A 17,978-nucleotide genomic window follows, 5' to 3' on the forward strand; every position below is an offset into this window, starting at 1 on the left:
GCAGAGAAAGGGAAAGCAGAGAGAAAGTCGGGGAATTTCCCTTTTTTTCCAACATCAAGCGTTTTGGGACGATCAATTATCTGTTAGCTTTCTCTTTTTTTCTGTAAAGACAGACGCGCCCCCCGTGCGTAAAAAAGGCAGGCTAAACCAAAACGTGCTTCCTTTGCGACTTACCTGCCAACAGCGAAGTGTATAGAAAGACAGACGGACAGATAGACAGGCATAAAGGGAGGCGGGCAGGTAAGGATCACTGGAGGCGGAAGAGCGAGCAGGTTATTCTTTCCTGTTAGTACTTTGTCCACAGTTTCTCCAGGTGTTCAGTTTACAACCTTCCTGCCTGCTTTTTGTTTTTTTCCCCAAACGCGGTTTTTATTTATTATTTATAAAAGTGGCGAGCCGTCTGAAGAAGCATGGCAGAACATGGGAAGAAACTGATTCTGGTTGCGGTGGATATTCTGTGCGTCTTTGCTGGTAAGTGAAAACCCCCGTTCTGCCCTCCTCCTCCTGACAATATGGCTGAAAACGTGATTAGTTTCTGGACGTAGGTTATTGGCTGTGGTTTAATGTTCACTGGTGATTTTTGTATGGACGGAACAACAGCATAGTAAGTCCACATTAAAAGTTGAATGGCCTTCAAAGTGACGCACAGGGGATTGCACAACCGTACGCACAGGTCTGATTTATATATCTCTGGTAGATTACCAACATGTTGCTTCATGGGTCGCTGCAAGATTACAGAAACTTTTAACGCCCCTTTAAGATTTTACTCACGGATTCGGGAAAAACATCAGGACCATGACTGGCAGTGGTTTTAAAGTATGCAATACTGTTAAACTGTGCGAGTCGGTATCGGTCTCTACCTTGTTCGAACAAGCCAATAATCTTTCCCAGGACTGAGTGTGAAAGCTGCCTGGACTTCTGTTTATCTCTGGGTGTCACTGCACCGATTTCTTCACTGAAATGATCGGGGTTAAAATAGGACACGCGCTATCTCATATCACTGTCAGCCAGTTGGCGACACTTTGTGCACGTCAGTGTATGCGTGCGTGCATCTCTACCTCCCCTTGATTGCATTCATACTGCCAAGAAGTGCAGGGTTGTTCCTCCTTTTTAAAAAAAAAAAAAAAAACCCAAAAACTTAAGGTTAAGAGGAAAAGCGAAGATCAGTGTCACTGAATATCTCTCTCTGACAGTTAAAATCCTGTCATGGGAACTGCTGAAAGGTGTGTTTATTTTTGCGTCTTCGTGTGTGTATGTGAAGAGGGTGGGCTCCAGAGACTGAATATGTCAGTCTTGAAAGACTAGAACCAAAATGGCTTGTTGCGACTTGCTGTGATCTACCACAAGGGCACAAATCCATTAATGAAGCTGGTATCTTCCAGCTGTTGGTGTCACACCTCTCACATTTTTGTCACCCTGACAGTTTGTACCACATGGTGGAAGAAGAAATCTGGACACTGATGTTGAATTCTCATGGTAGATTTTTCTGGAGTGAAATATGAGGGAGCAAGTGTGTGTGCGTGTGCTTTTTCAATGTATACATCCAATTGTGGACCCATCTGGCGGCTGAAAGGGAGGAATGATAACCATGATAATAACCATTCTGCATCCTGTGTGTGCGTGTTCGTGCGCGTGCCTTAAAGAAGTTCCTTGTAAAAAAAACAAAAAAAAAACCTGGTGGGGTGAGCTGGTGGATCTTATTTCAATATTTCGCCATAGTCTTTTTCTCTTTGGCTGAAGATCTTATAAACATGTAGAATGAACTTTTAAAACATTGAATCATTCTGTTGTGAAATCCCAGATGAAGCCTTTCTCAGGTCATAATTATTATGATTAATGCTGACCAAGGTTTTTATCATTTTCCCTTTTCTCCTGCTGACTAATCATGGTATAAGGATGATTAGTCAGGACTGTGAAAGTGATTATGAATTCACATGAAAACATGGTTATAAATCTGCAGTCGGTTCAGGACTAAATGCATATAAAATGTGGTGACTAAACTAATAACACACAAAGACTGTACTTCTCATTTATTTATTGAACACAAAATGAATAATCCCCCACCACAGTCCAGCCTGCAGAATATAAGTAAACCTTTAAATACGAATTTATTAGAAACAACCTCAATTAGATATTTCCTCATAGGTGCTTGTGAGGCTCTCACAGTGAAGAGGAACATTTTTTTTTCTCTTCCCACTACTCTCCTGAAAAAATAAACAGTGTTCAACATTCCTATGATTTATTGAGAAAACGTCTTCCTTCAAATCAAGCCTCAACATTTTAGTAAAGGTCAGCATTCAGACTTGGTGTTCCCCATTCATTCATGTATTTCTTTTTAACCATTTTGTTGCTGCATTGACAGAAACCTGTAAATGGTGTTTATGCAATATTCAAAACAGCCTTAAAACATGATGCTGCCTCCACTGTGCTTTAAAGCTAGGTTGAGGTATTGGTGTGTGTCAGATATTGTCTTGTGCATTTTCACCAAAAAGTTCATCCTCCCTGTACTGACTGGAACAGAAATGTTTTTAAAATTACGTAATCTGCCATTGGTCTGCGAGTGACTGCAAGTGTAAACTACTGTAATAAGGTTTCATCCTCTTAATTAGCTTGACTATAGAGGGTTTTGAAGTGTGTGCATATGTGTAATAGCGTACATGTCCAAATTAACTGATAGGGGTGTAAAATGCTGAACTGAATACTGAACATCCACCATTTTAACAGTATTTGACAGAATACAATGGGGAAAAAACTGAACGTGCACTCTATTAAACCTTCTGTACATACATATCTTAACGGATCCACATTCCTCCATTCGCTGACATTTTGTTTTGGCTGTTTACTACAAAGTTAAACTAATCCATCTGAAGGAAATGCCTGAACTCATTGCTTTTATCAGTGAAACTGTTGTAATGTTGTCTCACTTAAAACACTGTTTGTACATGAAGAGGATCTTGAGTTGTAGCCTTTCCAGCTGCCCGTCAGCAAGACAGCAAGAGCTATCCCAGCTGTTGCTGACCATGCAGCTTTTAGCTATCTACACGCTGCTTCGGTGGTTCTAATCACTTTTCCCCCCTCTCTAAAACCAAAAGAATATCAAAACTCATTCGCTGATTTCAGACTGAATCTGTTTCAGAAGCTTGAATGCATCAATACACATCCAGTCAATTTGCAAATAAAGGGGGAAAACCTAAGCTTTTGACCCCCTACAGTGAGGGGATCTGCTTTGTTATGCTGAGGAGGAATTTTGCTAGCATGATCTGGGTCCATCTAGTTGTCCCTTTTTAGAGGGAAAAGTCATTTCAAATCAATACAAAGTTGTTCAGAGTGATCACCTTTACCCCATCATCAAACACTTCTGTCCTGCTGGGGGTGGACTCTTACTACTACAACAACAACAATGCCCCCACCCATCTGCTGAGTCATACTGATATCCTCCATATCATTCAGCAGCTGAGAGGTTCTTTTAGCATCAAGAAGCTGATGAAAGCAGTTCATTTAAAAAAGTAGTTATTGCTGCCCATGAATTGGCAGTGGAATTTAAAGCCCATTATGCTATAGTGTGAAAAGAAAATCCACAAGTGGAAAACACTGCAGATGGTTCCCAGTATTCCCAGGAGTCAGCATCCCTGCAAAGTCACCCCAATGCCAGACCATGCTATGATCAGAGAGGGCAAAAATCCCATCTCAGACTCTACAGACTACAGTTAGCAAGGCAAATGATAAAATCCAGGACAGTACAATTAGAACAAGACTGAACGAGTATTGTTTATTTTGAAGAGTTGCCAGAAGGAAACCTTTTCTATGCTTGAAAGAAGCAAAACAAAAAAAACAACATGGTCACGCTTGCAGAGTTGCATATGAACTTTGCAAACCAAAGTCTTGTCCAAGAACACTGGACAGCATACAAACTGTCAAACGTGGTGATGGAAATGTGATTATTTGGGTTTGTTTTGCAGCAAAAGGACCTGGGCACCTTCAGTCATTGGGTCCACCATAAACCCCTCTGCATAGCAAAGTACTCTAGAGCCATCTATCACTATAGAAACTCTAGAGTGAGGCCATCTATCTGATAACTAAAGGCTTGCCCAAACTGGATCATTCAACAGGACCCAGGCACAGCAGCAAAGCTACAACAGAGTGACTGAGCCATTGCAACACCTTGAGTCTTTTCCTTTTTCAAAGACCAGACCTTAACAAGACTGAAATACTGTGGGGAACCTTAAAATAGTGATGCACAGACTGCTCGAAAACCTCAAAGAACAGAAACAGCGTGGTAATAAAAAGTGTACCAAAATTCATAAAGAAAATGATTACTTCACATTACTATGACTAAAGGTGGTTTTACAAGTTACATGGGGTGTACTTCACTTTTCAAACTTTGCTTCTGCATTTTAGCTCAGCTTTTGTTCAATATGTAATCACCTAATATAAGTCATATACTGTTGTCTCGTGTTTGTTTGTTTTTTTTTTTTTTTTTTACCCAATTTTTAAATTATTCTTTTCGTAATGTCCAAGTATGTAAAACTTTACATTTGTCAGAGGGTGTATTTTTCTTTTCTTTCAAAAACCATTGGAAACCCAAACTTATTCAGTTCCCTACCACATAAGACTTCAAGCAACGCAAAGGCAGGGCAGATTTTTTTTAGTTTTTATATCGATGACTTATGGTTTCATACCTAAATGTATCAGATGAAACTGAAAGTGCTCATGTGATACCTTTAACACAGACTTACATTCTGTGTTTAATAAGCGTGAGCTATAAGGAACAGAAACTATACATGCTTTTTGTTTCTAGGGTCCGAAGCATAGAAGAGCTGCAGTATTGCGGAAATGACAGCCAGTGACTGACAACAGCTGTTTGGCTCGAGAGCTGTTATTTATATGCCATTTTTGACAATTTGTTGACATGTATGGGACACACACACAGTTGTTTTCATATCCTTGTGGGGACATCTAATTGACAAAATGCTTTCCCTAGCCGCTTACCCTAACTCACGGGGACGTGGATTTTGTCCCCACAAGTATAGTAAACTTCCAATTTTTGGTCCCCACAAAGATATGACCATGTTGTGTACCACACACACACACACACACACACACACACACACACACACACACACACACACACACTGTATCTGCTTCTGCCAAATGCATGTCAGAGTCAAGTGGGAAGTGCTGACCTCTGCTCTCTGACATTCCTGCGTGAAAATGGAAGCGAGATATGATTGTTGTGTTGGCATACATAGTACAGGCTGTGTGTGCGTAGTTACATTGTCCTCCGTGGTCGTTTCATAAAGGAAGGTGTGTGTGTGTGTGTGTGTGTGTGTGTGTGTGTGTGTGTGTGTGTGTGTGTAAGCATTCTATTAAAAGGTTAAAGCCACAGATCTGTAAGATGAGAGGTTTACGAATGTGAACCAATAAACTATTGGCTTGGATATGATGCAAACTAAACTAAAAAGTGTAATGTAAATCAAACGCATGGTAAGAACAACCAATGGACAAAATTACCAGATTCTTATGAAGGTTTGACCTATGGGCAACAAAATCTAATGGCCTAATTCATGCTCTGTACTCTTCTTTTTACAGACAAATTTAAGCAAGAAAAGAGGTGATTTTTTTTTTTTTTTTTTTTTTTTTTAAAAACAAAACGCTAAAAAAGCCACTAAAACATGATCCAACATTATTGCACTTGAAATAACCCTATGAAGTGATATATTACAGGCTTTCAGTATGTGCTGTTCCTGGGAATTCCATCAGAAGATTAATCCCGCTTTTGTAGAAATGCACCGATTGTGAAATTGTGGGCTGATATCGATATGTTCAAATATTGGTATTTGGTACACACACAAGAGCCTGACTGATTTTTTTTTTTTTTAAGACACCAATATTTGGTTATTTTAAAAATATAATATTCTGATATAGCCACTGATTGATAGATAGATAGATAGATAGATAGATAATATATTTCTTTTTTTCTTTTTTTTTGTCTTTCAGGTGCAAACAGATATAACATGGCAATTGTTATGCCTGGTTATTTATTTACTTGTGTACCCTGTTGCTGTTGGTCTTTGGCCGGCAGGGAGCTGCAGAGCACCCTCTGGTGGACAAACTAAGCAATGTTGAAGGGTGTTTGATATGCCTCTTCTGCATGTTTACAATACATTTTCATTTATTGGCTGTTAAAAATGGCTTAAAGCAGACGATAATATTGGTCTGCTGATAAATCAGTTGGCTTCTAGTACATATTTTTTGTGTCTTTGAAGAATATCTGAAATATCTAAATGTGACTGAGCACAGGAAAAACTTTTTTCAAACATTCAGCCAGCCAAAAACTGATAAATGATGTCCACTGACATTGTTGCAAATTAAACATTAATCAATCAGCCATATTGACCAATATCAGAATTTGGCCAATATGTATCATACATCCGTCACATGGCAGACAGTAAGTCTGGAGTCGATTTAATTTAGCACAAAGACTGGAAATGAGGGGAAACTGTCTAGCCTGACCCCGTCTAAAGCTAACAAAAGCAAAATTTTATCAGCTCTAAAACTCAAAACAGACAGTTTGCTATTTTCTTCTTCTTTTACAAAATAAAGCTTTTATCAGCCAGTGTTGTCTAGGACTTTCCCAGGAAAATCCCCAGCCTCACAGGAAGTGATCCACTTTCTCTGCAATTCCAGTTTTCCGGGTTTATGAAGGAAAAAAAAAACTGAATAATGCTGACTATTGCAGACAGACTGGATAAAAACATGAAAATGTTACAGCATTGGACTGCTGATTTCACACTGTTCTCTTGCTGTGCTGACTTCTTGGGAATGTATCGTAGAGAAAAGTAACAGCAATGAGAATTTGAAAAACTTGCCAATATAAACAAAAGTTAACAAGTTAAATATTGCTTTTAAGATCACCTCCACACAACCCCTGTTAGCTGACAAACCATGAAGTTACTCAGCAGGCTCACAGATCTCAGTCATCTGCTGAGATGTGCAGATACATGTTCACATACGTTGCTGTTAGTTGTTAGCCGTTTGTGGTTCTGTTCCCAGCAAATGTCTCAGTAGTTCAGTTCTCAAGATGAGCCACAGTATGGACTTCCATCACTTATCTTGAATGCTGAATAACAGGAACATTTTCCCCTTCCTGCTGGGTCAGAGGTCAAGGGGAAGTTGTACTTGTGTCTGATCCCAAATTCCATTATGTTTATTTTCTCAAAGTGGAATCGGGGTGCATGCTCGCCAGAAGGGATTATGAAAGCCTAAAACAATACTGTCTCTCCTTCCTTTTTTTGAATCTCCTGTGGTTTTTTTTTTTTTTTTTTTTAAACTAAAGGCAAAAGTTATCAGAAACGTGTGTGTGTGTGTGTGTGTGTGTGTGTGTGTGTGTGTGTGTGTGTGTACCTCTTTTAGCAAAGAGATTTGAACAGTTATTACAGTGTTTGCAGCTGTAAAGGTTTATGGACAACATAAAACTCGACAGCTACATGTAAAATTTCGGAGTAGGATGATACAAACTTTCAGTTGACCAAATAACATTTTACTGCTATACTCAGATGGTTTCCTTTAGTTTAAAATAAAAAAGGAGGGAGAAGAGATCCAAAAAATAGCAACGTTTTATGATCTTACATTCAAAACTGGGTACATTTTATGAGTAAAATGCTTTGTTTGCAGTTTAGTTTTACTTTCACATTAAAAGAAAACAAAAACAAAACCTTGAGTTTACTTGAGTTTAAACATTAAAATAAGGAGGGAAATGGGTAACATGGAGATGAATGGAGGGGAAAAGTTGAAGAAAAAACCAAAAAAGCATAAAATGTTTCGGACAGTGCAACTTTATTGTTGAATATATGTTGCCGAAGTGCAACAAAACTGTACATAAAAGCTAACTTTTTTGAAATGGGAGATGTTTGATTATATAAAGTAGTAAGTAAGTAGAAGGAGCTAAAACCTGCATCTATTAAATTAACTGCTAGAATTGACGACGACCGCCCCAGTGCACGTTGGAGGTCACTGCCTGAAGGAGCCAACCATCATGCACAAAAACCAGAGAGTTGATCCAGGAGCCACCAAAGTGGAGCATCTTCTCCACTTGACTATGCCAATGAAATTCTCTTCATAAGTTATGAACAGGAGTGACAAACAACAATCTTGACAGAGGCCAACTCCCACTGGGAACAAGTTTGACTAACATCTGAAAGCACCATATAATTTGTAAGGTATTTGCTTGAGAACCCTAATAGTCAGACAGCCTCCTATGAGCAAGCACTTTGCAACTGTAGGGAGGAATAACTCCCTTTTATGTATATTGGAACTGAGTCAGATATTTTTGTCCTCAAATACAGCTAAGCTATAAAATTAAGACTCAGGATCTCAAGATTTGCTGTGCATGTAAGAACAGAGTAGGTAATACTGTTGATTACTGGAAGTACATAAAGTGTATAAACCTCTTTACTAATGATTTCTCTTCCAAGTACCAAGAAAGGGGGGGTAAATTAAAGAAATGAGATTGGAACCAGTTACTGAAACTCTGCTTAAGACCGGTGTCATTTTTTTATTGGACGTTAGAAGAAGCGGTGTATAAGGCCCAAGTGGAAATCAGTCTATAATGAGACGTTGCCTTGAAAGGGAGGCTCTCTTGGAGTCCTGAAAAGATCTCAAAATTGCACACAAAGAGGTGAAAAAGAACCCAGGAGTAAACACAAAACACTAATAAGCAGAAGCCTTTTTCACATGTCTACTCTAAGAAAATTGTTGAAAATAATTACGTTAATTTAAAGACACCACAAACATTATTGTCATTCCTTTAACCATTTAAATCCAAGAGTATCATATTTGATACATGGGTTTTTGAGACTTCTACATGAGTTTGCCCCCCACCCCCTTTCCCCCACAAAAAAAAACAACAAAAAATTGCGAAATGCTTTTATTTATTTATTTATTTTTAGAAATAAATTGCAAAACAAATGCAGGATGTAGCAAACATGATGCAAGTGAAAACTAATTTGCAAATTAATATAGATCATCGGAAGAGTCGATAAACACACAAAAAAATGTGTTGCAAGGCATTTCAGGCTTGCAGCTGTGAAGCATGGTGGAGGCAGCATCATGGTTTGTGGGCATACTTTGCTTCCTTAGAGCTGGTCATTGCAGTCATTGAGGAAACATCAATGACTTGAATTTCCAAGCTCTTTGATGGCATTTTAAAGGAAAAATTCAGGGAGGTAATCTATAGTCTGAAGCTTGGGAGAGGTTGGGTGAAGCAACAAGTAAATCAAGAGGCTGGAGTCCTGACGTCATGGTGCTGTCTTGAGGTATGTTCAAGCAAAACATACTGATGAATTGAAAGAGTTTTCTAGGCGTACTGGACGACAATTCATCTTTTTCACCGTGCTAGTTAAATAGGGAGCCAGAGGAAACGCCTACCGAAGGCATTCGCTTCTATAGAAGGTTCAACAAGTTATGCAAGACGGTTTAAATAAGACATTAAAAGCACATCTGTTTGGATTATTTTTCTAGTGAGATTGTTTTTCTAACCACATTTTACGAGTAGCATTTCCTACCTCAAATGCAAGAGAAGCCATCTATGATGACAACCACACTCAATGTTGGTGCTTATTTTATTGAGGTTTAAAGTTTTGTGATAAGAATGTGGGTTGCTAAACCATACAAGTAACCATGTAATTAATAACTAGAAAGAAAACAAAAGGTTGTTAAGCTCTTGAAGCGAGAAATGTCCTTTTACAGAATGAAGAATAAGAAATATAAAAATGTATTTAAACAATCCCTTTTAGGTATGCCTTACTTTTGCAAGTAGTTTTCGTGCATGAAAAATTTGATTTGGGATCAATTTGACCTAGACGCTAGCATGGGAGGCCGCCCTGCCAGCACAAGCCTACAAAAACATGTCAGGCCTTCTGTAATAACAGAGCCAGTCCAGATAATAGTTTCACCCCCAGCAACTCGGAGCAAGTCTGACTTGGGTTTCCTCACCAAATCTGTTAAGCAAGCTGACCAGTGGTTATCATGTATGTTTTTTAAGATCATTGCTCAACACATCTCCACCCTGGCAATGCGTAAGCCACTGGAGATTTGTGTCAAACAAATAGTCTCTTATCTAAATGTTATCCTTATGCTCTGCAGAATAAACAGTGGCTTGGTTTGACTTCAAAGTGGAGCTGAAAGCATGCTTGACCTACAGGAACAATGAATATGAGCGAAGGGAGAACTTTCATGAAAATAATTTCTCCTTAATGAGGAAACTGCTTGTCATCAAATATTATTAGTGGCGCTTGTTCAGACTTGTAACAAATGACAAATCCGGCGTTAGGCTATTTAGGTCAGGGAGACTTAAAGTGTCCCTTATATGGTGACAAAGTAGGAGGCGTGGCAGACCAATAGGTGTTTAAAGAGATAGACAGAAGAACAAAACGTACATGGTGACATGAGCAATTCAGTGTTACGTTGTTAAAAGATGGCCTACAAAAAGAGTCACTTCAGTGACCTGCAATCGTTTTTTGTGTTACTAAACTGCAGCGGAGTTCGAGATTTGTCACAAAAAGCATAACTTAAATGCTCGAATTATCTTCACCCATATGTTTATAAGCAGGTTAAAAGGCACTTTGACTTGTATGTGTTTGCTCTTTAAATTCCTTTGGTGTACTTTTCATTTATATATTTTAAGTCATATTTACTTGAACAGAACATGCCCCCTGTGGTCTGTGTTTTCATCAAACTGAATTGTACCTCATTTTGTGCAACCTTAGTATATAGTTACAGCTACAGATATGACGTTGTGGTGCCATGTAACAGGGTCCAGCAGCTTTATGGTATAATAGTAGTGATGCACCATAAGGTTGTACCATAGTTTTCCCTGAAAGAGGCACAGCCCAGTTTGAACAAACATTGTTCAAACTATGCATTTACTAGTAGAACAACAGCATCTTACCTGTTTTTTAAATTTTTCAGCTCTTCATCACACAATTCTTGAACATTTGGCGAACATATAATTGAAGTAATCACACAACACTTAATACCTTCTTATCTGCAGACAGACCAATGTCCATCAACAAGGCTGGTATTAGCCCATATATCAGTGCATCCCAGGGTTAATCTTATAAATAATGAAGATCTTAAAGTTTGTGGAAGTACCAAATCTGTCATGCTTTGGGGAAATGTGTATAAAAGATGCACAAAAATCATCACAAACGGAGCCACATTCAAGAACTGTATGACAGGGGTAGTCGGGATGTGACACACATCCTCCCAAACAAGAATAAGACTACAACAAACATCTGCAGAAGGGAGTCTAGATAATTTCCATCAAAGTTTATCTGTGCTTTTAATGTAATCTTATGTGAATTGTCAGGCCCATACAGTAGAGGAAGGAAGCAATCTGTCAGTGGCGAGCAGCTCCACACCCATAAATATACAATAGTTTTTGAGCAAACAAACAACATTTATCCATCTCTTGCTGTTATTATATTCAGCAGGAAGCTCTTGAAAACAGGAAAACGATTTAAGTGTTGTGGGGTAGAAAGTTTCTGACATTAGGCCTTTAAAGTGGACTATTGTCCTGCTCTGATTTAGGAGACAGCTTTATGTCCTCCTGCAGATGCCCCACTCTTCGTCTTGTTTGCACAGACAGAAACTGCTGAAACCAGTTTTCTTTTTGTCCTTCGCAGCTCTTTATAGCTTTTATACATGTATGCATGGCTTGAAATAACCCATTTATATCTGTCGCTGGTGTGCATGAGCACGTGCGAATGTCTTGAGGTATGCAAGTGTGTGTCCCGCTCCGGTCGTCAGTTCCCAGGCCCCTCACATTGTGAACGCTGCCCTGGTGTCAAAGGTGTTGGCTGTGATGTCGCGTGTGTTGCCATGGTGACAGTCAGTTCCTCTACAGAGTAAACGCGACTTGTAGAGGTGAAGCCGTTGCCACCGATGACAAATTCATTTACCACGTAGCGCCGCGGCTTGTGCGCAAAGCCAAAAGATGAGTCCGCCAGTGTGTTTTTAGCTGTTTCCTGAGTTGCACCTTCACTGTGTAGTCACACTTTAAGACTACAGTAGTAATTTTCCAGTCTCTGCAAGGGTTTGCAAAAGCTCGATGAAAACCCCTCTACAGCAACATGCATCACCCCAAACCAGCCACAGTTTCCATTTTTTTTATTTTTGATATGGCTTTTTGATGTCACCTATTTTCTTTTATCTGGCCAATGTGAAAACCATTTGTGTGACCTTAAGTCACCAGGAAATCATAATAACATGAGAAACTTCTCTTGTGGTGAGAAAAGTGACTGGATTTCTGGTGCAGATTTAGAACAACAGCAGACAATGGGGGATTTATTTCAGTATAAAAATGAGTGTGTGCTGTTCATGCTTCCTGTTCTTTCTTGCAATTGCAAGGACATTTTCACTGGAGCAGTTTTCACACTTCAACTCAATACAATATCAGGAAAATGAAATCATTTAAAGTTATCCTTTTTCCACACGCAGCACCCAACAGGAAATGCGTCATTACTACTGGAAATACTTAAATGTGGTTTAAGTTCAGCACACGTGACTACAGATAATCACTGTGAATACAATGAACAAGTAACAGTGCTATCTCCACTGCATTATTTGAGTTAATACTGTTTTGAGCAGTAGAAAGCATACTGCAATTTTAAAACAAAGCTCAAGGTGTATTCTCTCTCTCCCCTTCCCCCCCCCCTTTTACAGCGGCTCTACCCTCAGCCATTCTCACATTGATGTTCAAGCCTTACCAGAGAGGAATCTACTGCGATGATCAGAGCATCCGTTATCCCTACAGGAGAGACACCATCTCTCATGGGACGATGGCTGCAGTCACCATCACCTGCTCCATAGTCATTGTAAGCCCATGTGTCTGATTTGGCTGAGCCCCTAGTTACTGAAAAATAAGACTAACCTTGTGTCTTTCTACAGGCAATCTGCAAAGAATCTTATTTTCCAAATAATAAATCTTGGCCCCTTCCTTCCACAGATCACAACAGGAGAGGCCTACCTGGTGCACACCAATCGTCTGCGCTCCAATTCCCCATTCAACCAATACCTGTCAGCTCTCTACAAAGTGGTGGGCACCTACTTGTTTGGAGCCGCTATCAGCCAGTCGCTGACTGACTTGGCAAAGTTCACCATTGGCCGTCCTCGTCCAAACTTCATAGACGTTTGCAAGCCAGTGGTCTGTAATGGATACATGTTGGAGATCAAGTGCAACGGCAGCCACCGCAATGTGACTGAATCCAGGTGGACACTTTACGACACCTATCAGATTTGTTATGTGCAGTGCAAAGAGCTAGGAGTAAATGGATGATTTGAAAAATGCTATGAATTTTCATCCCTTTGGATGTGTGAGCTCCTCAACCTATTTCTAAGGCTGAGCCCAGCCACTGTACAGAGGAAACTCATTTTGGCAGCTTGTATTACTCTTTGAGTCATAACCGGGATTTCATTCTGGCTGGGAAGCAGATGGACTGGTAAATCGAAAGCTTTGCCTTTCGGCTTAGCTTATTATTTCTTTATTACTGCTGAGGCCGCTTCAGTCCTCAATCCATTTTCCCATCACTCATGAATAAGATCCCAAGATGTATCCTGGTTTGAGGCAGCCTCTCTCTTAAAACCCCAACTTACTGACAGCTTAGTTTAAAATCTTTAAGATCTGCTCTCTCCATGGACTGATTTACCAAGTTTGACCTTATCAGTTTTATAGCTGAAAAACTATTTAGATTAGCAATAACAGGTTTAATTTCATCTCGTCAGTGAAATATAATATAATCAATATAAATATAAAACTCGAATATCTCTTTGGTTTCTGCTGGAGTGTTGGAGTGTCCACACTAATGTATACATGAGGAAGTGGATACTATCAGTATTATCAGGTTAAATTTAAATAGACTGCAACGTGCATGTTTCCATTTCCTGGATGACTGTTTATTTGTTTAGTTTGGACGTAATACCCAGAAATAAAAATATTCAAAAATTTAGGCTGCAGATTGCCCAAACTGTTAAGATTGTTTACCTTAGATTAAATGGTAAACAAACTGATAAGTAGGCCTAGTTTTAATGCTGGTTCCCATTCATATTCACTGAAAACCATTACTAATGCTGCCATTTTGCTCCCTAGGTTATCGTTCTACTCCGGACACTCGTCCTTCGGGATGTACTGCATGATCTTCCTGTCGGTGAGTGTGTCCTCATAGCGTGAGACTTTCTGCAGCTCTGAAATGGCTGTTTACCAAAAAAACACACATGACTAAGCCAAACAGGAGAATGTGGTCGACACAGACAAAAAAAACACCATTGTTGCTATACCACACGTGGCACAATGGCCGGAAGGTGACAGATTTAATGGTTTGATCCCTGTTAGGGGTTTTCAGGAGTGAATTATGAGCTGCTCAAACTCCACAGGAATCAGCATTCTGCATTTGGGGGGGCTGGATGGATAAAGTGGGACAAATTTTAGATTTAAAAAAAGTGTATAAATATTTTTTAAGGGGGGAAGTCAGGAAATTTGCTATAGGTAAATGGCTCCGATCTTAACCTTAATCTTGTTTTGTTTTTTCCCACAAAAAAAATGGTTCTTTAATGTGCGCAACCTTCGAGCTGAATTCGAATCTGTACTTTTGTGTGTAAAGCTCTATGTCCAGGCCAGGATGCAGGGGAAATGGACGAGACTGGTTCGACCCACCATCCAGTTCTTCCTGGTGTCGTTCTCTCTGTATGTGGGATACACGCGCGTCTCTGACTACAAACACCACCCGGGCGACGTCGTGGTGGGACTGCTGCAGGGCGCTCTCATCGCTGTGCTCACAGTGAGTGCATTTCTGCGTCACGTTTATTGATGTTTATCATTAAAGCTGAGGACATTTATACGATTATATAAGGTGAAAACTGAAATCCTCTATTTTTAAAGTGTTGATAAACATATTTTTCCACTTTTGAATCATTACTTCTGAATCCAAAGGCTGGCTGAGCAGCCTCTTCCTAAAGTAAAATGGTGTAGATTGACAAGTACAAAGACCTAATGAGGGATTTTGGTGAGTTTTGCCAGCTTTCAGGTTGGCAAAGAAGTAGTGGGACCCACTTCTTGAGTTTCTTGGACTTTCCCACTGTTCTGAGTATTGATCAGTCCAATCCAGGGGTGTCGAACTCCAGGCCTCGATTGCCAGTGTCCTGCAGGTTTTAGATCTCACCCTGGATCAACACACCTGAATCAAATGATTAGTTCATTATCAGGCCTCTGGAGAACTTTAAGACATGTTGAGGAGGTAATTTAGCAATTTAAATCAGCTGTGCTGGATCAAGGACACATCTAAAACCTGCAGGACACTCGAGGCCTGGAGTTGTCTACCCCTGGGCCAATGAATGCAGCTGAATGCAGCAGAGCCTTTTTAATGATGGCAGAGAGGAACAACCACTTGCAGTTAATCGTGATTGCCAGGGAGAGGCGAGAGCTCTTGACCTTGTTAAGACATTGTAGAACCAAGGGGGGAAAAAAATCCAAACTAAAATTAAATTTCTGCAACCATCTTTAATGACTTTTTTAAAGCCATTAAAGATGTACCCTGGAAAAAGTTCAAGTAGCTTAGCTTGCACAACATCATGATCATCCCTGTAAGAATCCCATATGGAAAAGATATATATAAATCTTATAAAGTTTTTATCTGTCTTGTATGAAACTTGTATGAAAAGCATACAAGAGTGAAAACACATAAGATCCCTTGAAAAATTATATAATGAAACTTGTATGTTTTGTATACTTACTAAAAAAATATATGAAAGTAATGAGAAAGTGGCCACTTTCATGAGTAAATCATATGTTTTTACTATTTCTTTTCCATATGGGATGGGCTGCAAATGACAATGGTTCATGCCATAAATGTGACTTACATTTGGAGGAGCCTCTGTACTTGGGAATAGCACCTGGCTATTGCAAAGAACACCTATTGGCGTTTTGAGGCTATAACTGTTAATTGTGTGTTTGTGACTTTACTCTGTGGTATAATATGAAGCTGAATCCCAACATCTAAAATGTATAATTTAGACCGACTGCTGAACTATTCATTTACAGTGTAAAGCAGTAGCGTCAGCTGTAAGCAATGCTAACGCTTCTATTAAGCAACGTAATAGCCTATAATTGTTACTGTGTTTGTTCCCAAAGGTCCGATATGTGTCCGATTTCTTCAAGCAGCGCCCTCCAGTTTCTGAGCCGCAAACACCAGAGACTGAACAACTCGAATGTAAACCGAGGCCTTCAGATTCAGAACACAGAAATCACAGCTACAGCGGATCAGTATGAGCGCACCACCCTACAGCTACTCTCACCAGCCCGGCCCTCGCACTCTATAACAGCAGCTCCGTTATCAAAGAACGTGCACAGAAGAAAAAAACAACGAAAGCAGCGGAGCACAGTCTGCTATTAGATCTCCCTAACACTTTCACAGCTATGAAAACTCCAGGGCCTCTATAAGTTTGTGTTTATATGCTGCAAAGATGTGATTGAGTTGTTTTTTTATGTTTTATAATGAGTGGGTTTTGTGAGGTTTTTTTTTTTTCATTATGTTCATTTTTTTAAAATTTTCATAATTATTTCTTGCAGAAAGATTCAGATTTGTCTGAGAAATTGATGCTGTGAGTCAAACTTAAGAGTGACTGACAGTTGAAGAGATCGGTCCGATTTCAATTCCAAAGATTTTGTTCTGCCCTTGAATGGAAGAACCGATCCTTGGAGGCTGAATAATGTTATACACTTTGCTACAGTCTGATAAGACTGATGTTTTACCTACTCTCGAGCTCGACTGCCTCTTTGTGACACCCATTAGTTTTGTTGTTTGTTTTTTTCTACAGACATCTCTTTATTGTCTTTAAAAGATATGCAAGTGTAATTATGGAGTGCTTCCACTGACATAATATACATACAGGATGATTTGTAGCACTAACACTTTTTTAAAAAAAAAATCTTCTATATCTAATAAATTGTGCAATTGTTGGTTTTTTTTTCAAGAATGTATGACCACTAATTTACTGAAGTTATGGCGATATTGTTCCTTCTGTCACTTTTTCTCAGACTTGAAAGGGACGGCCAAGGACAAATGGAGATGTTCCTGAGGCATCTTCATCCTATAACCTTCCTCTTTTGATACAAAGTAAATACACCTTCATGGACCTTTTCCTTCCCCATTTATAACAACGTGTGTAACCTATTGTGAAATTGTACATAATGTAATCACTTACTTCCTTTAGCCTTCAGGGTGTTTTACAGTTTTCCATAAATACTTGCCAGCATATTCACCTTCCGTGTGTGATTATTTTATCAGCATGAAGAAAGGCATGCAAAGCAGTCTTTTGTGTGGATTCCCACAGAGAGAATGCCTTCTTTTTAGTTATTTCCATTGAGCTATTCTCTGCTGCATTCTTAGCGAAAGCTCTGTACAACACAGTGACGCAGGGTTCAAGTCAGAACCTGCAGCTCACGGCCCTTTCTACCAGAGGAATGAAGCTGGTGAGCCAGTGCATGAAACAGGAAGTTGTTTGGTTTTTTCCCCCCTTTGTTAGCAATTATTCATAAATTGTCATAAGCAAAGAATCTTTATTACAAAACCATGTTTAGCGTCATTTCAGCTAAATTGTACAAAAGGTTCCCACTTGCCCTTAGAAGGTAGTCTGATAGTTTTGATTTCATTATCCCGGCTGAGCCGTTATGATTTCACATCCATGCCAGTACACTGTCAATTAGATTTATGGTGCACACAGTAATTAAAAATCCACAAATATTTCTCCAGAGACTGGTTAGGCTACATGATATGCTAAATCTACTTGTTCACTCAAATGCTGCTTTAAAGAGATTTGGGGGATTCTGATTAGAAACAAAAATCAGTTGTTTGGCATCAAACTCAGAAATGGCTCAACTACAGCTACAGGGGTACTAAGTCTGGATAGAGATGTTGCAGATTAAC

At 39.4% G+C, this 17,978-nt stretch overlaps 1 protein-coding gene across 1 annotated transcript; it reads left to right on the top strand.

Moving 5' to 3' along the window:
* Positions 1 to 156: 156 nt before the first annotated feature.
* Positions 157 to 17,309, top strand: plpp2a (phospholipid phosphatase 2a). The gene is made up of 6 exons (XM_080293920.1): positions 157 to 471; positions 12,724 to 12,875; positions 13,007 to 13,269; positions 14,147 to 14,204; positions 14,658 to 14,834; positions 16,184 to 17,309. Exons 1-6 carry the CDS (start codon positions 411 to 413, stop codon positions 16,319 to 16,321), a joined length of 849 nt encoding a protein of 282 aa, XP_080150046.1. The 5' UTR covers positions 157 to 410; the 3' UTR covers positions 16,322 to 17,309.
* Positions 17,310 to 17,978: the final 669 nt, after the last annotated feature.

Source organism: Astatotilapia calliptera, chromosome 19, assembly GCF_964374335.1.
Source record: "Astatotilapia calliptera chromosome 19, fAstCal68.1, whole genome shotgun sequence".
NCBI lineage: Eukaryota > Metazoa > Chordata > Actinopteri > Cichliformes > Cichlidae > Astatotilapia > Astatotilapia calliptera.

Excerpts from the sequence above, each read along its gene's own strand:
- plpp2a (XM_080293920.1), top strand. The coding sequence starts at position 411 with ATGGCAGAACATGGGAAGAAACTGATTCTGGTTGCGGTGGATATTCTG. Across the intron at positions 14,205-14,657 it reads ACTGCATGATCTTCCTGTCG|CTCTATGTCCAGGCCAGGAT; the intron begins GTGAGTGTGTCC and ends TTGTGTGTAAAG. Across the intron at positions 14,835-16,183 it reads CTCTCATCGCTGTGCTCACA|GTCCGATATGTGTCCGATTT; the intron begins GTGAGTGCATTT and ends TTGTTCCCAAAG.